The 27,450-nt window shown below is 47.0% G+C and overlaps 1 protein-coding gene across 1 annotated transcript in view; it reads right to left on the bottom strand.

Moving 5' to 3' along the window:
• Thsd4 (thrombospondin type 1 domain containing 4) overlaps positions 1 to 27,450 on the bottom strand; it is a 552,915-nt gene that overhangs the window by 474,225 nt on the left and 51,240 nt on the right. The window contains exon 3 of the mRNA XM_057768152.1: positions 9,257 to 9,618. Within this exon, the coding sequence (XP_057624135.1) occupies positions 9,257 to 9,618 (362 nt within the window). The remainder of the gene's footprint in view (positions 1 to 9,256; positions 9,619 to 27,450) is intronic.

Here is a 27,450-nt window from a genome sequence, read left to right on the forward strand (position 1 = left end):
CCTCAAAACATCTAAGAGACCCGACCCTCAGATAGCTTTCCCTAGAGACCCCACTGTGCTGTTGCTTCTCTTGGTGCCTGGCATCGATAACTTTCTTAACAAACTCATTGTCCCCCAGCAATCTCTCACTGTCCTTTTCAATCCTGCCCCCATCCTAAACCTAACAGTTACAAGGTGCCCACAACTATACTAACCATTGTTACAAGGTTGTCAACTCACTCACAACACTAAATGACAAAGTGTGCTCTTAACCTCTCTAGGGAAAACCTGGGCAATGTGGGCAGGACACAGGCCAGCGAATGGCGGAGTTAGGCAGGGACTCCAACCCTGTCAATTCTCGCCAGTCACAGCCTCTGTTGTGCTACAGGGCAATGCGGAACTTTATTTGAAACTGCATGGCACAGTTATTGCACTCAGGAACTCAGCAGCCGAGGCAACACCTGTGTAAGACTGGGCCCATCAGCGTGCCAGCATGGATAGGGAAAAGGACTCAGCCGCACCTACTCGAAGAGCTAGACCGTTTGCAGACAATGGCTGGGAGCAGAGGCGGGAGGGTGGTAGTGGGTGGTTGGGATCCCATTTCTCAATGGTGCGGCTACAGGTAAGTTGCCCTTGCTCAAGTGAATAACCCCCTACTCATGTTCATTCCTGCCATCCTAATTAAATGCCACAGGACATACACACACATGCCAAAGAAATTATGAAATTATAAAGTAAACATAAAATGCCAGTAATTGATATCTGCAATTGATATTTCTGCAATTGATATACCAGTAATATCCCAGTAATTGATAGCCTTGCAATTCAGGTCTGTCTGTAGGGCCTGGATCAGTATCAGGGCATCCTGACCTGGCTGGGTATCTCCAAAAGGAAATGAGCTCCACTTCTCAGGGGAGTTCTGGGAAGCCCGTGTTTCTCAGCCTCTTTAGACTCTAAACAGAAAGGAACACACACGCACACACGCGCGCGCACACAGAGAGAGAGAGACACACAGAGAGAAACAGAGAGAGAGAGACTGATTTTTTTTTTACAGAGGTATTACATGTCTGAACACCTACATATACATCTCTAAGACATAAAGGCTGAGATCTGCAGTGCCTGCTGGAAAGGAGATGAAAAGCTACTGAGGGCCCCATTCCCAGGTTCCAGCCAGCTAACAGGTATAACCCAGCCAAGAGGCCAATGAAGGGAAGCATAAGGAATGCAGCACATGGGGAGGGAAGGCCTGAGAGCAAGCCCTTGGACAACCAGAGTGCTCAGAAACTACCTGACCTCCTCAGGGAAGGGACTGCTACTCTGTTTTTGTGGAAACTGAAACCATGTGACTGAAAACCACCACCATCATGCATCTGTGAGGCTGTGATTTTGACTCTGAGGACCGGGCATTGGCTCTGGATCTCAGCTGCAGCAAACAAACAAACATGTTGAGAATGGGAGGACAACCATGGTGGTTTTGATGTTATAAAAGGAAGGGTTTTCCGGCTAGGTGGTGGCGGCGCATGCACTAGGGAAGCAGAGGCAGCCTAGTGAGGGAAAGGTTCTTCAAGGACACAAGGAGACATTTCTCCAAAGAAGATTCATAAATGCCCAGCAAAGGTATGAAAAGAAACGCAAATCCAATCACAATGAGATGCTCCTCCGGAACTGTTAGGATGTTAGTTATGACTGCATAGACAGACAGGACCAGAATGCAGAGAAACTTGAACCTTTGTGTACTGTTATAGGGACATAAACGGGTAGGGCTCAGGGTGTTAAAGCACTTGCCGCCAAGCCTGAAGACCCAGGTTCAATCCCTGGGACCAAATGGTGGAAGGAAGGAGAACAGTGACCTCCAAAAGCTGTTTTCTGATCGCCACATACATGACAGAGGCTTGAGCATCCACACATACAATGATAACACGTAAGAGTCATTCAAAAGTGAAAAACAGAAATACAGTGTGACTCCCATTTGCTTCCTGGCATCCACCCAAAAGAACCCAAAGTGAAGCCATGAAGAGACCTTTGTATACCTGTGGTCATGGCAGCCATTATTCACAATTAAAACCTGGAAGCAACCCCTGTGCCCATGGATGGATGAATGAATAAACAAAACGTGGCATGTATACGCAACAGAGTATTATTCCACCCTAAAGAGAAAGGCAGTTGTGCCCCATGACAACATGGATAAACCTTGCAGACAGTAGGCTGAATGAAACGGTTCACTCACAAATGACAAACACTGCTTGTCTCCATTTATCTAAGACGGTCAAAGTGTTGAGGCAAAAAAATAAAATGGTACGGGCCCAGGCTGGTGTAGGAGAAAGTGGGAATTACTGTGAAATGGCTCGCGTCTGTCTGGGAGGATGACACAAGCTATAGAGATGAATGGCAGTGACTGGCCTCACACCAAGAAGCATGCACTTAATGTCACCCAACTATATACTTAAAGATGACTAAGATGGGGAGATGGGGAAATGGCTCACTGGGTCCGGTGGAAACATGAAGTCTCACAGGAAATGAGATCCAGTACAAGAGATCTGGGTAACACAGCCTGGGTGCAGCCAAGACCCCAGGGCCAGGGCTCCCCACCCTCTGCTCCTTCTGACAACGTGTTCAGAAATGCCTTCCACTGAGCGTGCCATTCCTGAGTTGTTGAGTCAGGGCAATGGCAGTCTGGGGAGGTGCTGGACAGGGGGAGTTCAACCTTCAGGTCTTAGCCAGTGGATTCCGTTTGGCCAAGTTCTTCCTTACTTTCTAAGGTTGTGCCCAAGGTGGTCGAAGGGAGTGGGGTGGATGGCAGAGGGGAGAAGGTATTGGGGTGAGTCCTGCCAGAGCAAACAGCAGTGTAGCAACCCACACCCATGGGACTAAAACACTTTTCACAAGGAAAGACTTCTCCCACAATTTCTTAAAACAAGCACCTATGGCCTGGGGAAGGAAGGGCCTGGAAGGAACCTTGTTATTATATACACTCTGCCATCTCTTTTTCCCCACTCAAATAAAAAAAAAATTGAGTTCAAACATATACAACAGAGCTGGAGATGTAGCTTAGCAATAAAGTACTTGACTAACACCCCACACAAATGTGTATGCATGTGTGTGTAGGGGGTGATATGTGTGTGACCGTGCTGATATGCTCACCTATATAGCTGTTTCTGGAAGCCAGAGTTTGGTGTCAGACTGTCTTTCTTCTCTCCTTCTTCTGAATCATATTCTTTCACTGAACCTGAAGTGCACAGGCTCACAGGTTGGCTAGACTATCTGGGCAACGAGCTCCCAGGTTCCTCCTGTCTCCACCTCCGAGAGCTGGAGTTACAGGTGTGTATGCCATGTATGGTTTTTATATGGGCACTGGGGATATGACCTCAGTTCTTCAGCCAGACCACTGTGGCAGGCAAGACACAGCAACAGGCGTGTGAGGTGACTGGTCACACGCCTTGCACAGCCAGGAAGCAGGAGAGATGGACGCTGGTGCTCAGTGCCCTTCTTTTTATTCAGCCCAGGATTCCAGCCCAGGGAATGCTGCCACCCATAGTTAAGGTGGGGACAAACCCACAGGTTGGTCTCCTGGGTGATTCTGGACACTGTTAAGTTGGTAATCAATATTAACCATCTCAATTGGTACTGTCATTCTTAACCTCTTAAGAGATATGAGACAACGGAAGGCCGAGGCCTTTCAGCTCTTTGAACCTCACACTCTGTAGGAGCGCTCTAACGGGGCAGCAGTGTGGAACGTATAGTGTGCCCATGTGTTTGAATGAAACACTTAAAAAGGCTGCTGTGGTAACAAGTAGAATAAAGAAGTTCCCAGTCAGATCTCTTTTAAAAAGTTCTATTTGGAGGAGCAGGCCCAGCCCCTAGCTGCTGTGGGCAGGCAACCTGACTGCTCCTTCCTCTATCGTCCTCCAGCACGGGCAGATCTAGAGTGTGTATCCATCTTCTACCACCACAGTGTAAAAACCCCCCGAATGGGTTGTATGAAGGGAGTGGAACAGTCTGAGGGAGACACTCGGAGTAAGTCTTTTTTTTTTTTTTTTTTTTTTTCGTTTTTCGAGACAGGGTTTCTCTGTGGTTTTGGAGCCTGTCCTGGAACTAGCTCTTGTAGACCAGGCTGGTCTCGAAGTCACAGAGATCCGCCTGCCTCTGCCTCCCAAGTGCTGGGATTAAAGGCGTGTGCCACCATCGCCCGGCTTGGAGTAAGTCTTGACTATGAAATTCCTTCCCCTTTTCAAGACTGCCTACTCTCCAAGCAGATGTTCTGACCACATCTGCTGGTTATCAGCTGCCTCCCTTTCAAAATACGCAGCGTGGAAATAAGACACAGGCTACAGTCTGTCAGGCCCGTGTGTGCTAGAACCAGCTGCTGCTTCCGATGTGGGTAGCTGTGAGTGAGTTCCCACATTCTTCAGAGTGTCCATGGGCCTGTGTGTAAAATGTGAAGAACAGCGTCTGCCTTGCGGAGCTATGTAGGTGTGTTAAATGCATTGTGCGTGAGCCAGAGTTCATCGTGGTCCCCATCATCACACTATGCTGAGTGTCATTTGCATATATGTCCTCTCTAGCCCTCCAGAGCAGAGCCTCTCAACTTCTGAGGTCTATCCCTACACCACTGACCTGCAAACTAGAACCCCCAACAGATAAGGAGAGGGTGGGGACTTGTAGCTCTTTCTAAACAAGCTATGCCCTCTCCATATACATACATACTATATACTGTAAGAGATTGTGATATGTGCTCTCCAAAGTAGAAAATTCTGCAAGATGATATTAATTTCCATATTCTTTCCCAAACAAATATGATGTTCCAAAGAACAGGGGCTCCCAAACTGGGCTGGACTGGAATACTGTCCCTGTCAGATGAACCCCAGAGATTCTGAGGTCGGTCTGGAATATGGTGCGGAAGTCAGGGTTTCCAGAGAGGAGGGACGAGCAGGGGGGTCTAGTCTCCAGGCAAGACTGAAAACCATTATCAGTTTGGGTCTGGAGTCCAGTTTTCTACAGCAGTAGCCTCGAGGCTCCCTCCAGAGCAGACCAGCTCTTATCAGGGTACACACTGGGCTGCCACTTCACACCGATTTTGCAGAAAGGATTCTCACGCTTAAAAAGCAGAAACCTGGGCCTTGGAGACGCTCAGTCAGTAAACTGCCTGTTGCACACGCATGGGCACCAGAATTTGATCCCCCCAGAGCCCACATTTAGAAGATCCAGACACAGCAATGCGCACCTGTAATTTCAGGGCCAGGATGGGGGTTTGGACAGAGACAAGAGATCTCTGGGACTCAGTGCCAGCCTCTTGCCAAACTAGTAAGTCCTAGGTTCCAGGTCCGGGGAGAGAACATTTCTCAGAAAAGCAAGGTAGAAAGCAATTGAGGAAGAACACCCGACATTGGCCACTGGCCTCCACACATGTACATGAACGTGGGCGTGTGCACATGTGTGTGCACGCACACACAAATGGGGTGGGGGAGCAAGAACATGGTAGGTTCGCAAACGACTGTCCCCACCTGCCAGTAAGAGCCTTGCGGTCCCACAGAGCTGTCTGTATTCACTGTTGTATCTGTCCCAGGCCTCCCAACACACTGGATACTGCATAAATATTTGTAGGAAGGTTGACTTGTTCTATTTATTATATGGCTCCAATTAACTTCTCAGTTGCTTGGCTCAGCAACCTAACAGTTTTTACAAGCAGCTAAACGCCGACAGCCTCCGCCTCAAATCTCAAACCCACAACAGAGAATGGAGTGGCCAACTCTCCATGGAACATGCTGACATTCCTCCTTGGGGTTAGATACACTGTGTGAGTGCCTTATGGCTGATAAATATAAGCAGACGTGGATTGCATCAGCCAGGAAGAGGCCAGCGTTCTTCAGCAGCACAGGCCTCCCAGCTAATATTTGGATTGTTTCATCTGAAACTGTCAAATTACAAGAGCGTGACAAACACCGAGTAGGAACCTCGCAGTAAGCAGTAACTGGCCCTTTTCCAGTAAGTAGGAAGAGCAAAGGTATTCTGCTATCAAATGCTCAGCCGAATGTCTGCAGCATGGTCAGGAGGCGCACAGAGCCTGTACCTCCTGGCAGATCTCCTAGAAGCTCAACCACAGAGCCCCTTTCCCACCCAGGACCTCCCTCCTAGTCCCAGGTTTCTAGCCCCAAAGCTGGTGTCCCCCACAGACCTGAGTACTGTAAACAGTCTAAGAGCGCACCTTCAGATTTCACCTTACTGGCTGCCTCTACAACTCTGGCTGTCACTCAAACTCCTCAGTCCCCAGACACCAACTGTATCATCTCTGCTTTATCTACTCCTTAGAGCTACCACCACCTTGATGCGAATCCTGACTTTGTCCACTGCTTCTGGAGCCTTGGGGAAAGCACCCATCTCAAGAGAGCCTCTATGTCCTCCCCTTTAGGATAATTATATTAGTGCCTGTCTCAGATGTCAGCAGAAGGCAGCAAGAACAGCACCTAGTGAGCAATGGGCATGTAACGAACCTTAGGGATGACCTCACTGCGGTTTTGAAATCAAGAGTTCTGAAAAGCAAGTTTCTGGCTCTGTCTTTTTATTATGCTTTGGTGACAATACTCACCGCGCAGGAAACCTGATCTTCACTGGTTTAGGCTATTTAGAGTCTTATTGTTATCCTATTTGGTGGGAGCATTCATGGTTCCTTGGAGAAATAATTCAGGGTTTGGCCATGGAGGCAATGCCAGATCATATAGGGAATGTTAACCATATGTGAAATTCATCCCGAATTCTCTCTCTTAAACATAGACAGTTCTGTGTTCTAGAACACAGTGGTAGTCTGGGAAGATGGCTCAATGGGTAAGAGGGCTTGCTTTGAAAGCACAATGATCTGAGTTCAAATACTCAGTTCCCACATGAGAAGCTGGGCGTGGCCCTGTATGTGATCTCAGCATTGTGAGGGGCAAAGACAGGATGACAGCTGGGTCTTAGTCACCACCAGCCTAGCTTCAGGTGCAGTGAAGGACTGCTTCAAAGAAGTAGGCTCAGAGGGCTGGAGCAGGACACCCGATGTCATCCACATCCTCTGCTCTGGGTACACATGGCTCACAAACATGCACAATATACATAAACAAACAATTAAATCACAAAGTGTCATAGGTATCTCAGATAGGGGAACACTGCTGGGGGCCATAGTGAGGAGGAAGACAAGAGACCTTGAGGCCTGAGCTTCTGAAAAGAGGCATCCACAGTCCCAAGGCCTATTGAAAAAACATCCTAGAAACTTCCTAGAAAAAAATATTTACTATTACAGGATTCCATAATCACAGCTGGGGGTTAGCTAAGACTCCAAACATGTAACCCGTCCAAAGACTGGCAGCACGAATCAGCTCTTCATATACCTGTTTTGTTTTTTATTTTCTTTGAGAATTTCATAGATGAGTACTGTGTTTTCATCATTTATACCCCTCCATCTTTCCCTTCCAATTCTTCCTGTGCTCTGTGTTCCCAGACTCCCTCTGAAATCCATGATCTCTTCCTTATTCTTGTTTATATATGTGTATGTACATACGTACGTACGTACGTATGTATGTATGTATGTACGTATATCTCCCACTGAGTCCATATGTATTGTTCATATGTATTTAGGGCTGACCTCCTAGGACTGGATATTCTATCAGGCAGTCTCATTCCTGGAAAGGACTGATTCTCCCCTCTCAACAAAGTCATTAATTGACTATAGCTCTTCATGAAGGTGAGATTTCCCATCCCTATTGGTATGTCACTTGATATTGTGATTATTTAGGTCTGTTTAGAAGACCTCATTGTTGAGAAAGTCTCTGTGTTTTGTCCTCTCGTTAACTCCACACAGCCTGTGACTAGTGGTTTCTAGCTCCCCACCTCTTCCCAGCACAGTGGTGCCATCTTGGGACCCAAGTATCTTAACTAGGATTACTATTGCTATGGTGAAACACCACAACCCAAAGCAACTTGGGTAGGAAAGGGTTTGTTTCACTCAGTGCTCCAGATAACAGTTCATCATCAAAAGCAGTGAGGGCACGAGCTCAAACAGGGCAAGAACCTGGAGGCAGGAGCTGATGCAGAGGCTATGGAGGGGTGCTTCTTAATGGCTTGTTCCTCATGACTTGCCCAGCCTGCTTTCTAATAGAACCCAGGACCACCAGCCCAGGGGTGGCCCCACTCACAATGGGATGGGCCCTCCTCCATCAATCACTAATTAAGAAAATGTGCCACAGTCAGATCTTACGGAGGCATTTTCTCATTTGTGGTCCCTCCTTTCAGGTAACTTTAGCTTGTGTCCAATCAGCACACAGGGTCTCCTCCTCTTTTCGCACCTTCACAGATCTCCCTGAACTGTGACATCTAATGGTCTCTCAGAATTTCCTCCATGATGTGGGATGTCCTTCTGTATATGTGTTGTTTTTTATTGGTTGATGAATAAAGCTCCTTTGGCCAACGGCTTAGCAGAGTAAAGCCAGGCAGGAAATTTGAACATAGATAGATAGATAGATAGATAGATAGATAGATAGATAGATAGATAGATAGTGTGTGTGTGTGTGTGTGTGTTTGTGTGTGTAGGCAGAATCAAAGAGTTCCATGTAGCTGCCAAAGGAGAAAGATGCTGGAAACTTAACAGTAGGTCACAGCCTCATAGCGATACATAGTTTAATAGAAATGGGTTAAGATATAAGAGCTAGCTAGACATACACCTGAGTCATTGGTCAAGCAGTGTTGCAATTGATATAGTTTTTGTGTGATTATTCAGGTCTGGGTGGCTGGGAAACAAATGAGCAGGCTCCATTTACCTCTTCACTTTGAGAAGTAATTTTACAATCAAAGAGCCGGATAGGAGTGGCCTTGGGACTGTAGAGGCTGTAAAATCAGTAAAAAGCTATGCGGGGGCTGAGAGTGCTCAGTCAATAAAGTAATTGTACGCAAGGAGGAGGATCCACGTTCCACCCCTAAGAACACAGGTAGGGGTGGGGAGCAAAGCTAGGTGTAGCTGGGGAAGAGGAGGCCGGTGGAATCCTGAAGGCTCCTGGTTGGCCAGTCTAGCCAAATCGTGAGTTTCCCAGTAAGCAAGGGCCTTTTTTTTTTTTTTTCCCAAAAACTAAAGGGTAGACTTGGTCTGAGGAATCACAGCAGATGCTGTGCTATGGTCTCCACCGGCCCCCGAAGGCACATTTATGCACAAAAGGGGGCTGTGGTAAGAATTCCTCTCATTCTGCACAATCAATGTAGAGGCTCCCCTGTTGTCAAGTCAGGGACAGACACAGGGACCATGGTGTGCACATACCTTCTCTCTGAGGGTTCTCGGCCCCGGGCCTGTGGGTGGCGGCTGCCTCGCACCACTGTGGGGCCTGGGCGGCTGGCATCAGAGCCAACCGGGGCACGTTGCTCCTCACGATTTCGATGCAGTGGTACTGAGGTGCGTATGGCTGACACGACATGGCCAGTGAAGGGCAGCGTGGGACCACCGGGTCGCGAACCTCCACGACTGCGGTAGGAGCTGGGCAAACAGGGCCGCGTCTGCTCCATCACACCGCCACTGCAGCTGCGCGAGCAGGCAGACCAGGGGCCCCAAGAGCCCCAAACTCCTGGAGAGCCACCACCACTGTCCTCTGGGGTTCCCTCTGCCATGGCCATCCGTTGTGGGACCTGCAGAGACAGAGGATGTTTAGGGACCTAAAACCTGAGACGCTTGGGACAGGGTTAGTTTCTCTCCTGGATCCATGTAGACACAGGGTACAATTAAGATTCAAAACAGAATGCATATAATTCAGCCTGGGTCACAATCTATACTAACTCAGTCCTAAGAGACAACTAAAGTGCCCAGGAGCCAGGAGAGTCACAGTGCAGGCTGGCTTTGAGCACTGTGGTGACTAATTTTTACTATCAACTTGACTGGATTTAGAATCACCATGGAAATACACTTCTGGGTTTATCTGTGAGAGTTTCTCTAGATTAAGATACAGTAGGAAGACCCATCCTATGCAAGGATGGCACTATGCCATAGCCTGGGGTTGCTGACAAAACCCAGAAAGCAGGCCTGGTAGCAGTATTGATCCTGCTCTGCTTTCTGACTACACCCATGATACAGCCAGTTTCCTCCTCTCCGCCATGGTAGGCTGCACCCTCAAACCATTAGCCAAAGAAACCTTTCATGAAGTTGCTTTTATGGGCGATTTGTCCCAGCCATGAGGGAGGTAGCTAATATGTGAGTTGTGGTCTCAAAGAGCAGGTGTGGAGTCTTCAGGAGTGCCGCTCTTCAACTTCCAGCCAGATGCCTCCCTCTAAACCAGAAGACCTGGACTCCGGCTAGCTGCAGGAAAAGTAATGGCTGGAACAGTTTGGAGGCTGTGCCCCAGAGCCAGGCTCCCAGGACACATGCACACACACATACACACACGCACGCACACACACACACACACACACACACATACACACACACCTACCACCTCCTCCTAAGCATGACTAGGATGTTTCCGAGCCTACGATGCCAGTACATTTGGTAAGAGAATGGTCCCAGCGCCTTCTAGGTCGTAAGTGAGACTGTCTGTGCACAGGGAAGTTTGGCATTAAAAACGTGTTAGCAAGCAGTCATGACCATTTTCCTGCTCCCATACACACCAGAAGTGGGAAACATCGCAGCGTGCAAGCCCCAGCCAGAGCAATTCCACATTTTGTTGAGCTGGTCTTTCCAGAGACCGGCCATGCTAGGTACTGAGCTAAAGTCGCTCCAGAGAGGTTCCTCTGTTTTGCAGACGTGAACTGAAGTTCCAAGAAAAACTGCTGCACACGTGTTAAAGGTTCTGCAAGGCTGACAGACGGACTTGAACTTCTGTGATTATGGAGAGCTGGAATGTAGTAATGCCAGACCCCAAATTACCTTGGGTTCCCTATTAGTCCCCTTAATAGACATTCTTGCTCGCCTTTGGATTTGACCTCACATCCTTGGGGCAAATCCTTTTTAGCTTCCACCTTAGGCTTATAGCAGAGACGTGGCTGTAACCCAGCTACTGATGCTCCCACCAATGCATTTTAAATTTACCTTGTTTTTTTCCTCGTTACTATAAAAACATGACATATGTTTGAACATGGTGTTTGGGATAACCTGAATCTGTTTTTCTGGACCATGGACACTTACATTTGCCTCCAGAATAAACTCTCTCTTCTTTCCACTGAAGAGACAGCTATGTTTTCCCCTCAACACAGACACATTCTGAGCACCAACTGTATACCTGGCTTAGAATCAGGCAGGCTCCCCCTTCATTCCCTGCTGCTGTGATAAAACACCTGACCGGAAGCAATTTGGGGGAGAATAGGCTTGTTTTAGGTCAAACTCCAGGGGCATTATTACAGGGAAGTCAGAACAGCAGGAATGTGAAGCAGCTAATCACATCACACCAACGCTCAAGAGTGGAGAAAAATGAATTAATGCAGGCACGTGTACTACCAAGCTCACTTTCCCTATTCTTATACAGCCCGGGGGCCCAAACTCAGGTATGGCGTCCTCCACAGTGGGCTGGGTCATCCCATTTCAGCTAATGAAATCAGGAAAACCCTCCTTGGGGTCAAGGACATCATGAGAAAGCTCGCACAATCAACTAACCGGGCCTCCTAGGGGCTTGCAGAGACTGAACCGACAACCAGGGAGCCCGCATGAGACTGACCTAGGCACGCTGCATATATGTTACAGGTGTGTAGCTTGGTCCTCTTGTGGGACTCCTAATATCATGGACAGGGGCTGTCTCCAACTCTTTTACTGGCTTCTTGGACCCTACTTATACTTGCCCAGCCTTAATACATGGGGAGGTGCTTAGTCTATATTATAAGTTGATATGCCATGTTTTATTGATACTCATAAGAGACCTGTCCTTTTCTGGATGGAGATGGAAGAGGAGGGGATTGCAGTATAGGAGGGAGGGAATGGGGGAGAGGGACTGGGAGGGCAGAATAAGAGAGGAGGCTGCCTCCAGGATGTAAAATAGATAGATGAATTTGAAAAAGAAAAAAGAAAACCCTCCTTGGACATGCCCACAGGCCAAGCTGATCCTACAATTCTTCACTGAGACTTTTTCCGCAGAAGATCTCAGAGTGTATCCAGCTAGCAAGCTAACCACATCAGGCCCTGACGACAGAGAGGAAAGTACCCAGGTCCACACGAGTGGCCTAACCTCAGCAGGATATGCTGTCAATACACGATGAGAAGGCTCCTGGGACGGACTGGCTGCCTTGGCCGGATAGAGAGAGTGTGAGGCTTGAGAAGGCAGGGGAAACAAGGGCGTTCCAGCAGAGCTGTGGCTCATAAGCGCCTACTGGACTCTAATTGTATGTACAACCTGCGTCTTTTTTAAAATTTTTGTTTGATTTATTTATGTTTGAGTGCTGTGTGTGTATGCCTGCAGGTTAGAAGAGGGCACCAGATCTCATTATAGATGGTTGTGAACCACCATGTGGTTGCTGGGAATTGAACTTAGGACCTCTGGAAGAGCAGCCAGTGCTCTTAACCGCTGGGCCATCTCTCCAGTCCCCACAGTCTGAGTCTTGTGCCTATCCACCAATCTCCTTTTATGGAAGGGAAACATAGGCTCAGAAACACCGTGTGGCTAGTCCCCAGTCACTGTACTGGATTCAGACATAACCAGGTCTCAAAACGTACAAGTTCTGGCACTTGCTCTCTTCCCAGCAGACATGCCCTTCCAAACCATCTTCCTCAAACATCTTTCCTATCCTTGGAGCAAATCTAGGGCTTTCTACAGAATGTGGATTCTTTTCAACAAGCCATGGGCTTATCTATACAGTGCCAAGATGGCCTTCATTCATTTGTGTTTTGACGGACCTTGGATTTTGCCAGTTCAAAGTGGTGAGGCAATCTAAGGATTATCTGGAACAAACTTGACAAGGCTGACTCCCAGGATGCTGCATGGTGTCATGTGTGATGTCACCCATGAGTGATGGCACTAAGCCTGCCTCACAAGGTAGCTGTGAGAACTGGTCAAGAACCTGACTAACGGCCGGGCGGTGGTGGCGCACGCCTTTAATCCCAGCACTCGGGAGGCAGAGACAGGCGGATCTCTGTGAGTTCGAGACCAGCCTGGTCTACAAGAGCTAGTTCCAGGACAGACTCCAAAACCACAGGGAAACCCTGTCTCGAAAAACCAAAAAAAAAAAAAAAAAAAAAAAAAAAGAACCTGACTAACAATCATGAGTAAGTACTCCAGCTCTCGCTGTGGTCACTGAAATGCAGGGCTTAGCTCTTAAGTGGAGCTCTAGTCTCAGGTAATCAGTCACCGTGAAGCTACTGATGTATAATCAGGGTCACTTTCATTTAACAAACTGTGGAGTTTCTCAGACCATCTTTATAGCTCACATTGGCTCCTGAAGGATCTGGAAGTAACTCGAGCAGGATGGGATAAAAGCAGTAGTCAAGCAGAGGAGCAAGGGGTTTGTCCCGCTGAAGTCATCAGCAGACCTCAGCTGGTATTGACGAACTGATTTAGGGAAGCTGTGTCAGGAGAAACAAAGCAAGGGTAGAGGTGATATGGGGTGATCCAGCTGCAGACAGGGTCAAAGCAAGAATAAGACAGACATGAGAGGAGGCGGGTCTGGGTGATGACTGACAGCTGCTGACTAGAGGGCGGTGGTTCTGACCTCAGAGTACATGAGCTCAGATGCACTGCACTGAGCGCCCAGAGGGAAGGGTTTTCTCCTGTTTATAAACACAGAACAAGGCAAAGACATAAGGGCTGGGGTCCAATGAAGCAGAGAAGACACAGCCCTGAGAAAAAGGCGATGTAACCACCTAAGCAAAGAGTGCAGGGGTGTGGTCAAAGCCACGGGGGCCTGAAACCATCAGATGCTAAAGAAACACAAAAGGGGTCTCCACCTGGGGATTAGGGAAAGCACACATAACTGGTAACATCTGGCTTGTGGAACAGTGAGGGAAGTCACCTCTGCTGTTTTATGCCATCAAATCTGTAGTGATTTGTTCAAACAAACAGAGCTCTGGAGTGGCGGGACAGGGCAGGAAAGGATAATAGTCATTTCTCCCTGTAGGACACACGCACATATAAGTCAGCTCCTCGGCAGGACAGAGGCAAGCTACTACCACCAGGTCATGTTTTCGGAGAAACTGAGGTCCCAAGAAACTGTGGGATGTGCTATGGGGTCAGGTTAATGAGAAGCACAGAGCAGCCTACAATCAGGTAAGTTCTCCATTCCCCTAGTCTCCTGGGCGTTTCTCCCTGTAAGATACCACCACCCTGCTTGTATTATTGGTGGAAAACAGAAGCAAAAGGAGGGGTAATTCCATGTGTATGGTTTTCCTAGCACAAGGATAGTTAGGGATAAAGGAACAAAGACAGGAAGGTGTTTCTGATGCCCATGGGGATAGACGCTCTCTGTCCCTTCCCAATCTCTCGGAAACAGATAACCACTACACTTTCTGTAACATTCCATTAGACATGCAGCTACACAGGGGACCACTTCCCTCAACTAATCCCACCCTAATTTAGCATCCGGTTGCCAAATTGGGCAAGATCCTGGTGGGAAGGGAAAATGAAACCACATTCCATCCTATTCTACTGGCATGAATTCTCAAATTTATAGTGTAATTCTACAGCGAGTGACCTGAAATTCCACGAGTCCCCGTGGTGAGAGCCCAGCCACACACTCCGGAGCTGGGTTTTAATAGGGCAGTCTACCTTCCATAGTTAATGCTATCATATAACATTACATATATGTTACACACGCATATACAAGAATTGCTATCACATCATGATATGAAAAGAACAAACTGGAAACAATATGAAAAGTCTAGACACATAAGTAAAGTTCCCTTACTATAATAAAACATAATTTTTCTGCTAGAATGAGGCCAATTTACATTTGTTAAAATAGTTTCTATAGCATGTTAATTGTTGAAACACAAAACAAAAAGTAGGATAATAGAAGAAATCTGTTCGCAGTTTTCTCTCTTTAAGCATTAGGTCGAAGCATTAGAAAAACTTCCTATTTGAGCAGATCTGATCTACTATGCTGCAATTTCATGTGCAATTTTTTTTTTTTTTTTTTTTTTTTTTTTTTTACTTAATATGACTTAAGAGTTCTCTGGCTTTGTTAACCAGAGGGCCCAACTGGAAAATCTTTCCATGTCAAGCAGAGTGACAGGAATGAAAAGAGCAGAAAACACCGTGGCTCCAACACCAACCTGCTCAAGACTACCAGCTTCATATCACCAGCTGGCTGCCCCAGGGGATCATGGATATCGCAGGCAGCTGCAGGCCAGACCTATTAGAATATGCTTAGCAATTACAGGAATAACAACCACCAGCTATTCAGTGCAGAACCCAGGCCAACCAATGGGCTAATTGCTTTAGTTGTATTACCTAACTGAACCCCCAGAACAGCTATTGTCTGTCGTCCGCCCTGGAGAAATCAAACACGTTACAGTGTTAGCAAAATTTCTATCAGCTCACTCGCAGATAGCCAGGAAAGGTCCCGTGGCGATTCCAGTCATGTCTGGACTCACCTGAGGGGTGGTGTGCACAGTTGAGCAGAAAGAAGCTCACTAAACCTGGAGTGATTACTTTTAGATGACCTCGTCCCCTGAGACTGGTGGCTCCTAAGGAAAATTTTGATAAAAATACTCAAAGGAAAACAGGAGCAAGCACACAGCACACACCATCTCCCACTGAGGAAAGGAGCAGCACACGGGCCCAGGGGCAGCCGTGGGTACTGCTTTCCACAGGAACGGCGTCAGCATCTCTGGAAAAGGCACGAGTCCCCTCTGGAAGACCAGGGGAAAACCAGGAGGTGACAACAGGAAGGGTAAAGGGGAGGGATGGCAAACACCTCCTCATATGCTGAAACTGATCAACACAGCCCCGAGCCTGATTCCCACGGGATGCATTTCTGCAGCTCTCATTCCCACTTCGTATTAGCCATTGAACAATAGCGGGGTCCAGTGGCTGAAGCTTCAAAAATGGCTGATCTTTGATGCCACTTCATCGGGGTTGTTGGGTGACTAAGTAGGACATCTAACACTTCCACCTAGCAGGGGCAGGTAGCATGCTCCTATGTCCCTTTAGTGGGATGCATGAGTCCAAAGTCTTACAATGCTTCAGAAGCAGACCCAACCATAGATCAAAGCGCCACCCTCTCCACTCCACTGGGGTTTTCAAGGACGTGAACAGAAGGGCAGGATAACAGTTACAGAATGGACACGTCCAAAGTGCACACCATATGGAGACCCTTCTGGAGAATATGTTGTGTCTCCCGTGGGGTGAGGAAAGATACACTAGACAAAATCCTACAGGTCTTTGGGGATCCTCTTCCTCTTAAAAACTATGAGGTAACATTATAGGAGCTCTTCCTGTCTACCTCTGTACCTGCTCCCCCTACTCCGTGTCTTAGTTAGGGTTTCTATTGCTGTGAAGAAACACCATGACCCAAAGGCAAGCTAGGGAGGTAAGGGTTTTTAAATTAGGCTTGCACTTCAGCATCGCTGTTCATCACTGAACGAAGTCAGGACAGAAACTCAAATAGTGCAGGATCCTAGAGGCAGGAGCTGATGCAGAGGCCATGGAGGATGCTGCTTACTGGCCTGATCCTCATGCCTTGCTCAGCCTGCTTTCTTATAGAACCCAGGACCAGCAGCCAGGGAAGACAAAACCCACCATGGGTTGGACTCTCCCCCATTGATCACTAATTGAGAAAATGTCTTACAGCTGGATCTCAAGGAGGAATTTTCTCAGCTGAGGTTCCTTCCTTTGATGACTCTAGCTTGTGTCAAGTTGGCACACAAGACCACTCAATTCAGTGTGTGTGTGTGTGTATGTATATGTGTGTGTATGTATATGTGTGTGTGTGTGTGTGTGTACACACGCATGTGTATGGATGCACATATAGAGGGCCAAAGGTCAACCTCAACCTTGGTGTTGTTCCTCACGATATCATCCACTTTGTTTCCTTGTTTTTTGGGGATAGGATCTCTCACTGGTCTAGAATCCCCCAATTTGGCTAGGATGTTGGCTAGCAAGCCCAGGGATCAATCTATTTCTGCCACCTTAGCACTGGGATAACTAAGACACTCCATCATGCCTGGCTCTTTTTCTGTGCTTTTGGGGATAGAACTCAGGTTCTTGTGTGTACAAAGCAAGCACTTTAGTGACTGAGCCATCTCCCCAGCACTATGAAACCTCTCTGAATACTCACTAAGGAGCCAGAGCACAGGGGTGGAAGGAAGGGGTGTCATTCAAAGACATGAAAAAAGTAGTTAATCATGTCCCGATTTAACACAACAGTGGAGCTGTGATAATACCAAAGGAAATGGAAACTCCTCACGTATTCTGGTTTGGGAGCTGAACTAATACTACCTGAACTAACACTACATTTGGAAGATTGTTTCATGCAGTCAGAGACGTGTATAAATCTACATGCATGGGAAGACATGTGGATGTGAACCTGGTAGCCCTTTCCTTTTGGCCTTTTAGGAAATCTGTCTCCGTGATGTATAAAAGGCATTGGGAATGTATCTGGGGACCAGCTAGCTGAAGCCAAGGCAGACAGAGTAGATCAACTGGAATTGCTATCTCCTGACAAGTGACCAAGAGACCAATAGCTTTGGGTCCTCTGCTCTAGTATCTGCTCCCTTGATCATCCATGCTCTGAGACCATTTTTATGGTGGTGTTACTCTCAATGGTACCCACGCCCATATCCTACGTACATCCTAGACTCATCCCAACCTGGCCTCCCTTGCATTTGTCATTTCTGTGGCTTGCAGTAGAGAACGCTAGATGGTATTTAATGATGGCATATGTATACACATAAAATGTGGTAACCAACATGACGTAAAGTGAATCAGGTCTGCCTCTGTCACAGGACTTGGAGGAGAGAAAGCAGCTCTTGGGATTGCCAAAAGAGACATGGTTGGTCTGGCCACTGCTGATTTGTTTCTGTGAACTTGACACAAACCTAGACATATCTGGGAACAAGAAATCTTAAATGATGGACTGCCTCCATCAGTCCTGTGGCATGACTGTGAGGGGGTATTTTCTTGATTAATAACTCATGTGGAAGGGCCCAACCCACTATGGGTGGTGCCAACCCTGGTCAAGTGGTCCTGGGTGTTATATATTTTAACAACACAAACATCAACAAAGCAGGCTGAGCAAGCCATAGGGTAGCAAGCCAATAAGCAATATTCCTCTCACTTTCTGCTTCATTCAGTTCCTGACTTAAGCTCCTGTCCTTCAGTGATGAACTGTGATTCAGAAGTACGAGATGAAATAAACACTTCTCCCCCACCCCCACCCCCCGGGCACCATGGTTGTTAGTGTTCTACCCCAGCATCAGAGAAGCAAACTAAGCCAGAAAGGAGGCCAACTCAGAAAAAGGCACTTACCACCAAGTCTAACAATCTGGTTCAACCCCTAAAACCCACAAAATGGAAGCATAAAACCAATTCCTGTTGTTCTCTATCCTCCACATATGTGCTGTGACATGTAGACACACACACACACACACACACACAGTGGTTGGTCTGTATTTGTCAGAAGCGGCAGAGAGAAAGAAGAAAAAGCCCAGGCTAAGGAATCTATAGACAGTGGTTGTGGTTATGCCGGAGTGAGGAGGGAACCAAGCCAGGACACACACTGAGGCTGAGTGGACCGGAGACTGCAAGGACAGAAGATAGGTAGGCTTGGAGAACAGGAAACACCAGCTCCACCTTGGCCAGTTTATTTCATCATGGCCGCCTCCTCCCCATTTTTGTTTTGAGATAGTGCCATTATACAGCCTCACCTTGAACTATATAAACACCATATAGCTGGCCCTGAGCACACGAGTCTCTAGAGGGCTAGGTATTGGAATTTTGGCCATACACCACCACACCCACATTGTATAAGGGAGAAATCCATAAGGCCAAATAAAAAGATGGCCAAATAAAATAAGGCTTCATGGTTCAACAAAACACCGTAATCATGAGCAATACAATGCAATAAACAGTTTTGTAATATAATATAAAGTAAAAAATGCCAAATACAAACTTGAAATTACACCATGATTATACTAATGTAAAGGTTCTGTACGCCTATGAACAAAGTCTGGAAGGGGACGTGGAAAAATGAAACCAGCTGACCTATTACCAAAGCTGAGTCTGGGAGTTTTCTTGTAATTTCAAAAATTTCAGCCATGGTTACAATATTGCTTGCTCAATAAATAAAAAATAAATAGATTAAAGAGAAAAAGATTCAGAACAGACTGTGTGGGGTGGGGAGGAAGAGGCACAGACTAAACCAAGGCGGACTATGTTCTGCTCACAGAAAGCCCCGGACATTTCCCTCGCCACCAGGAAGCCCCTGACTAGGCATCACTCTGCATGTATTTGGTTTCGGCACTAATTTGAAATCATGTCCCATTTCACTGGTTTCTAATTCTCTTGCTAAAGATGAAGCCTCTCATCTGTTCTTCATAGAAGAGGAGTCACATGCGAAAGTCTCTTACATTCTAAAGCCTTGTTCTAGAAGAGACATGAAAAGAGGAGGCTTGGGTGGCGACATAACCACATCGGCACCCTAAAGCAAACACTAGGAAAAGACACCTTGGAGCTGGAGACCAGAGAACAGGGTTTCAGAAAGCCGAGGGCAAAGGACAGCAGGATGACCAGCAGGCAGCTTAGCTAGGCCGGGTTTTACCGGGGACCCTGGACAGGAGACCTGGGAGAGAGAGACACTCCAGTCCAGCCATGCCCATCAAGGACATTACTTATGGTCTTGTTCATTTGTTGTTTTTGTTTTTAAGTAGATGACTGGATCTCACATCATGATTTCCCATGCTGACACAACACAAGAGGGCTCAAATCTTATTTATCAGCATTTAACTTAATATTAATGCAAAATGAACATAAGATCCTCAAAGAGAGTTATGAAGGTGGAAAAGTCCCTTGCCACAGAAGCGTAGGGACCTGAGTTTGATCCCCAGTACCCATGTAAAATCCAGGCACGACAACCAACTCACATCTGTAATCTCAGTGCTAGAAAGGCAGAGATGGGAGGATAACTGGAACTTGCTGGTCAGCCAGCCTAACCAAATTGGAGAACATCAGGTTCAGTAAGAGACCCTGTCTCAGGATATGAGGTAGCGAATGATTGAGGATGGCAGCCAACACCTACCTCTGTTTCCACGTGCATGTTCATCACATGTGCACATTATACACATACATAGAGACAGGAGATGGGGAGGAGAGAGGAGAGGAGGAGAGGGATGGAAAGAGAGGGGGATGAAGGGAAGGAGGGAAGGAAGGAGGAAGGGGGAGAAAGAGAGAGAAAGAGAGGATAGAGAGAATGCACCTCAAAGATATAGAAGAATATAGCAAAATCGCTTGGCCTCGACTGGGTGAAAATCTCTCCAGTGGCTCATTATGCACATGAACGCACACTACAAAGGTGTCTTGGGAGCAGACAGAAGAAACGCATTTACACAAAAGCCCAAGAGAATGAGGAGAAGTGAATGGGGGCCAGGAGGACAGACAGAGGAAGCTCTAGCTGAAGTGTGAACTGTACAGAGGAAACCGTGACATGCTGCCAGTCGGGAGGCATCAAACAGGGGTCAAGTGGGGTGCGTTGAGACTGCTGTTCTGTCTGCTGTGCTCTATTCTCTCTGTGCCCTCCGGTGGAGAATCTTGACAGCTAGAGGCCCATCAACTCCACCACACTCACCTACACACATGCTATTGAACATGCTGCTTTGAACCAGACACTAGAGAATAATGTCTACCCCCCTGTTCTTTCGCTTCTAGTCCTGCGCTTGTCTCTCATGGGTGACTCCTCAAGGTGACTTAAAACACAACCCACTTCACAAACTTAAACAAGAACCTCTCAAGGAGGAACCCAGGAAGGTTCTTCTTTAACCATCTCCCTGGTCTGGGAGAATCGTTGGCCACTGGCCACACTCAGGCGGGACTCAAAGAGGGAAGTTTAAACTGAGCTCATGCTCCAGGCTTTGGATCTTGACCCTTTGTTGCTACTTTCTTCAGCCTTAAATATTCCAGCCACGTCATTTTATCACCTTCAAACTTCTTAGTTCTACGTCTGCCACTCCCCATGAAGCCAGTCCAGTCTACGACACAAGACAGGAACACATTTGTGAGACTCCACTTACTTAACATGGCATGTATGCCAGGAAGACACTTTGGAAAATACTCTTTTGGGAAGGAGGTTGAGCCGCCAATGAGCCACAGAAAAATGAAAGATAGAAGGGCAGACTTGGGGGAAGCTATGGGTGGAGATGCTATCTTGTCGACCCAAGGCTGTTCCCGCTTACTGTGTGACTCAGGATTTGCATGTCTGTGGCTCTGACAGCCAGCCCTATTAGTCCAGCAAGCCGACTGCATTTGACTGGGACAAACACCCCTTCTGCTGCCGCCAGACACTGGCTTTTCCTGGAAGACTGTTTACATCCCTTGCCACTTATTAATCTGCTCCAAATATCCTGAGAGCAGCGGAGACAGTCCCAGCCTACGCCTAGAGCTCCCCTGCCGGCAAAAAAGAGGCTCCAAGCAGATATCTTTCGTTCCAAAATTCAAAGGAAGGCCTGGGTGTATTTCTACTGAACTCAAAGGCAGGGATCATGCGAGCGATGCAATGAGGTAAATATTTGGATGTGATCCCTGTAACAGGAAACACTCCCCGCTTCTGAAACTGACCTGTCTCTTTCATCACCAGCCACATGGGAATTTTCTTCCCTTAGAACTAGATCCTAACTTGGAGCATGTGCCTGGGTATGGAGCCTGCCCCATGTTGCTGAGCACTGACTGGGAAGCAGAAGCAGATGTCACCGCGAAGGGCCTGGGTGTGTTCTCTGGTGTGGTGGTTAGCCCATGTGGCCTGGTGTTCTCCATGGCAGCTGCCTATCTGCCCCAACCAAGACGATGAACGTGATGAGCGATGCACAAAATAAAGCATGCCGAGGGGCCAATCTGGTGGTGGCAGCCTTTGAGCTGGAGAGTCTGTAGGGCGATCTGGCTACTCACACCTGGACTGATGCTCAGCTGCTTGCTGCAATGACGTGAAGATCAGAAAGAGCCTCATAAGAAAGGCCTGCTGTGGGCCTGGGGAGATGGCTGCACTAAGTGCTTCCTGAGCAAGCGCAACGCCCAGAGTTCAGAACCCCAGCCCCCACCAGCTGAAGGAGTGGGTGCCATAATCCTAGCACCAGAAATGGGGAGGGGGGATCCCTAGGGCTTGTTCGACAGCCTGCCTAGCTGAATCAGTTCATTCCAGTTCAGTGTGAGATTCAATGTCGACGTCCCCCCTACCCCCATGCACGCGTGCGCGCGCACACACATGTACACACACACACACACACACACAGAATCAGTCATATGGAAAGCATTTTCCTGGACTTTTGTCAACATCTGATAAAGAGCTGTTCACAGAGCAAATGCTCAATGAGAAAAGCAAATGATTGAAACAGGGCCCTCACCTAGATTCCTTGCCTCAGACCCTCCCACCATCACACGCTCAGAACTCCCATGCCATCACAGTTTACTCTTGAAACTAAGCCCAATTTGTGTTACTATTTTGTTTAGCAGTGGCCCCTAGGTTCCCAAGTTCTAAAAGTTGAAATCCAAATTAAATGATATTCTACTCCTTTTCAAATCTTTCCTCACCGGGTAGTGGTGGTGCACACCTTTAATCCCAGCACTCGGGAAACAGAGGCAGGCAGATCTCTGTGAGTTCGAGGCCAGCCTGGTCTACAAGAGCTAGTTCCAGGACAGGCTCCAAAACTACAGAGAAACCCTGTCTTTAAAAACAAAACAAAATCTTCTCTCAGCCTTCCTTTCTATCACTGATTCCAACTCAACATACATGAAGTAGGGCATGCCCCTTCTCTTCTCTGGCCTTCATTCTGGGCGTCCTCTCAGCTCAAAGGCATTCCCCGCCCCCCTTCTGTGAACAGACATTTTCCATTTATGCCAAATGGTCCTTCTCCCATTTTTCAGAGTCATTAGGCACACACATCCTTTCTTAAGCGCTTAGCGCCTGGCACTAATTATCTTTAGAGCAATTATCTTCCCAGCAACACTACAAGCTCCTCGAGGCAGATTATGATTTATTTTATCTTTGTATTCAACACATTCTCTTTAATAAGATCTCAGGTGCAATCTGTCATCTTGTGAGCCCTAGGGAAATACTGAGTGGATGAATGGACGGGTGGGTGGATGGACTGAATGATGGGTGGGTAAACAGATGAGGATCCATGGATAGGTGGGTGGGTATAAAAATAGACAGAAAGGACGAAAGTTGAGTGTATGGGTGTACGTATGGATGGAAGTATGGATGGAAACTTACCAAGCTTGCCTATCTATGAAATGTCAAATGCTTCCTTTCTCTGCTCAGTACTTGACTGGGGATGCCTCTACTGTTCCCCTTGACTCCTCTGCCTAAACAGTGGAAACTCACAATCCAAATGACAGTTCTTCTGCTTTCCAAAGCAAGTCCCTCAGGATCTGACCCCCAGTTATGCTCGATAAATGAAACTTTCTCTTTCTCTCCCTTGACTCTGGGACACCACATTGTCTTGGTTCTTCTCCTAAACTTCTGTCTTTTCATTGGCTTCTCTTCATTCTCTGCCACCACCAAGAGTTAGGGACCCATTCTTGTTCATCTACTCACCCCATCCAAATTAGGGGGAAATGTTGTCATTATAGCAATGACCTTTTTTGGTGATGTCTTCCGGGTGAACACATAGTCCAAACCGACCTCCCTCCTCCAGCTGGACACAGATCCCAGCCTGTCCTATTCAGAAATATTGCTAGACTCCATCTTTCCCCATCCTCTTGCCTCGTAGCTTGGTCAGCTCCCACTTCCACTTGCATGTACCTGCCCTGCAGCCATCCTGCAACTCCATCTCTACTGTGAGAATTATTTCTGCCAGCCACAGCCTCCAGATTCCTGTGGGCTGGCCTCTCTGAGCATTTCCTGCATCTGGAACCAAATCCAACTACCCAGAGCCCTTACTCCTTGGCCTCCATTTAACCCTGCAGCCTCCTCGGCCAGCACATCCCTAATCCTAAGAGTTTACTCAACCACAGCAAGCTTTTAACAGCCAAGTCTCCCATGCAGAAAGCTTTCTCCCCAAAGCTTACCTCACCTGGCAAATGCCTGCTCATCTTTAAGACTTAACAAACTCTGAGCGTCACACCTTCCTCGCAGACCACCCTAACCCCTCAGGGGAGGACAGCTGCTCTCTCCTTTAGGTACCCACAGTTGTGAGCATACATCACTGTATTCTACTGTAATTTCTATTTTTGTGCACCAAAGCTCAGGTTGTTGGCCAAATCCAGCTACCAATTTCTCAGACGTATTGCTCTGACACAACTATAACCAAGTCTGCGATGGAATAAACACAGTTATAAAAACAAATAGAAATAAGCAATATTAAGCAATTTGTGTGTGTGTTTTGTATGTGGGATGCAAATGCATGGTGTGCAATATAGAGGTCAGAGGTTAACTCTGGGTGACAGTCTTTATGTGCCTTCTACCTTCTTTGAGACAGAGTCTCTCACTGGTCTAGAACTTTGACGTAGAGCCAGGGTAGGGGCCCCACAGGACTTCAGAGACCCACCTGGCTCTATCTCCCATCATATCATCCATCACTGGGAACATAGGTATGTACCACCATACTTCATGCTTGCAAAGCATGAAGATATTTATCCACTGAGCTATCTCCCCAGCTCCAATATATTAATGTAGCAGATAGATGAGCCTACAGAGATACAACTGAATATAATTACAGGATGCACATAGATCACTGAGTTTGAGCACGATGGACCATCATTTAATTCTTTTTTCTTTTTCAAAATGAGCACATTTTAAAGCACTAGCCCATTACTTTGAAGGATGATAGATAAGGTTAATCAAAGTCTACACAATGCTCAGTGGAGAAGCATCAATACTACTCCCACCATATGTACTGCTGGTGAGTGACAGCAGAAAGATACGGCCGGGGCAAAACAGCTGCCAGCGCAACAATCCGTGTCCTCTGCAGGGCAAGATCTTTAGGGGCTGTGAGGCATAAACAACTTTAAACTCTTTCTCGCTGAAATGAAGACATTCTGGATCATTCGAAGATGACTGCATCTTCAAGCCATCATCAAAGTGAAAATGCTAAACTTAAAAACACTCAGCAGCCATTCCTGAAAGAATTATGACAACTTGGGGTTATCAAAGCATTTTCTAACTCCATTATTTCCAAATTCAGTTAACTGCTGTGAGACTCTTTTGATCACATCTAACAAAACATTAAATCTGTTTTCCTGTGATTCAATGATGGTTCTGTGATTATTTTACTCACTTAAATTTTTATTATATTTGTTTGTCTTGTGTAGGGAGGTGTGGCCGCATGCATGCCGGGGTGTGTGTGGAAATCAATCAGAAGACAATCTGTGGGAGTCTGTTCTCTTCTTCAACCATACAAGTCCAGGGGATCGAACCCAGGTAGTAAAGTTTAGGGGCCAGCACTTTTACCCACAGAGCCATCTATCTGGCCACACTACTTTGATTTTTGAAGAAAGAGAGGTAACTGGTGCTTGTTAAACTTCTACCATGTGGCAAATATTTATTAACTCCACTTAGTCCTCAGAGTTGCCCCTTCTTATCACTGGGACATTAATCTAAATGTCACCCCTCATAAGGGTTTCTAGAGCAGTGAGTGCCAAACTAGCCAATAGTGAGTACACATAATGGAACACACAGACAATCACACACATACACAATCGCACATATACATGCCCATCACACGCATACATACTCACATACACAAAACACATATACAGTCACTCATATAAACAGCCTCCCATACACACACACACACAAATAGTCACACAAATACATTCATATACACACCTACACACATGCTCTCACACACAAACGGTTACACAGTCACAAATGTTCACTCACATAAAATCACACACACAAAGTCACATACATGCACAATCACATCCACAGTCACACACATAAGCAGAGTCTCACACCCAAAGTCACACACTAGAGTCATACATATAATCACACATACACAAAATCACAGTACTGTGTTTCTTTCCTCTACTAATGTTTCGTACAGCCGGAAAGAAGCTGCTAGAATCCACCAATGTCAGGCTGCTAGGAGGCAGTACAGCCATAATTCAAATTCCAATCTACCAGCTCCTGCAGTCAAGAGCTGCCCACGGCTGGAATGCTCAAACTCAGGTTGTATTGGTGTGCCAAAGGGCCTAGATAACCCAGCAGAAAGCATGTGGCATCTTCCTAAACTCTTAATTTCAACAAGATTTTTTTGTCCTTAAACATTCAGAAAAGGGTTGACTATTTCCCCAGTGTTAATTATTTCTAATGTCAATTAAGTAATAAAATTGTTTGACAATTTTAAATGTTATATTTTGAGACAGAATGCCACATTCTGATGTTTGTCCAAATAGAACCCACAAGCCATGTGTGTGCACACATGCAAATGTGTCCCCATGCCACGGGCAGTGGGATGGAAGCCTTTGAAAAGCGCCTCGCCATCCTGGCACTGCCCCAAGTGCTGATATTGAGATGAGCGAGCAAAGAGAGACATAGACAAACAGATGACCTCCCTCAACAGGATTTGAGGGCCATAAAGAAGGTTTTATAAGCAGAAAGATAACAGGCTGTAGATAAGGGTATCACTTGTGGGGGGTATTTAGGTCAGTGGTCGATTACCTGCTAAGCATGCACAAGCCCCTGGGTTTGATCACCAGCACCACACTGGCTAGAGTGGTCGATAGGCATCTCCTCAGGGCAAATTTGTTTGCGCTCCTCAGGGCAGCTCAACACAGGGCAGATTTGTCTTTCTGGGATGGCTTAGGTATTGTCTTGCCTAAAAGAGAAACTCCCTGGAAAGTATTTCCATCTCAAGCATTCTATGCAGCCAAAGTGGGAGCTCCCACCACTGCTTCTGGAATGAGCAAAGGAGCCGCTCTTAACATTCTCTGGCTGGATCTGAGACTGCTGGCTCCAGATATCTGTGGAGAAGGTAGCCTTGCCCACATTGCTTGCCGAGGTACAAGCCCACCCTCTAGCCATGCTTGTGGCACCAAGGAAGAAGTCTTAGCCATCTGCTGGTTGACATGGGTCATGTGTGCGGCAGAAGTGAGCCCTGAACTCCCCACAGAACACAGGCTTACCCAAACATTTCAAGTCGGTCTGGCTCTGAACCAAGAATCCTGCTCAGAGCCAACGGCTCACAGCCCATTAAAAACCCCGTGCAAATGCAAACACTCTGTCTGTTAGTCAGGGAGAAACTAGAACCACGTCTTGGGACGGAGCAAGTCATTGTTGAAACTAGACTAGGGGCTGGAGTCCCTGAAGAGGAAGCATCGCTGTGTTAGAAACCACAGCTATTTCCAAAGTGCACAGTCAATGCCATGGGAGACCAAAGGTGCCCTTGGAAGCAGTAAGCAGGCA

This window comes from Chionomys nivalis, chromosome 4, assembly GCF_950005125.1.
Source record: "Chionomys nivalis chromosome 4, mChiNiv1.1, whole genome shotgun sequence".
Lineage (NCBI taxonomy): Eukaryota > Metazoa > Chordata > Mammalia > Rodentia > Cricetidae > Chionomys > Chionomys nivalis.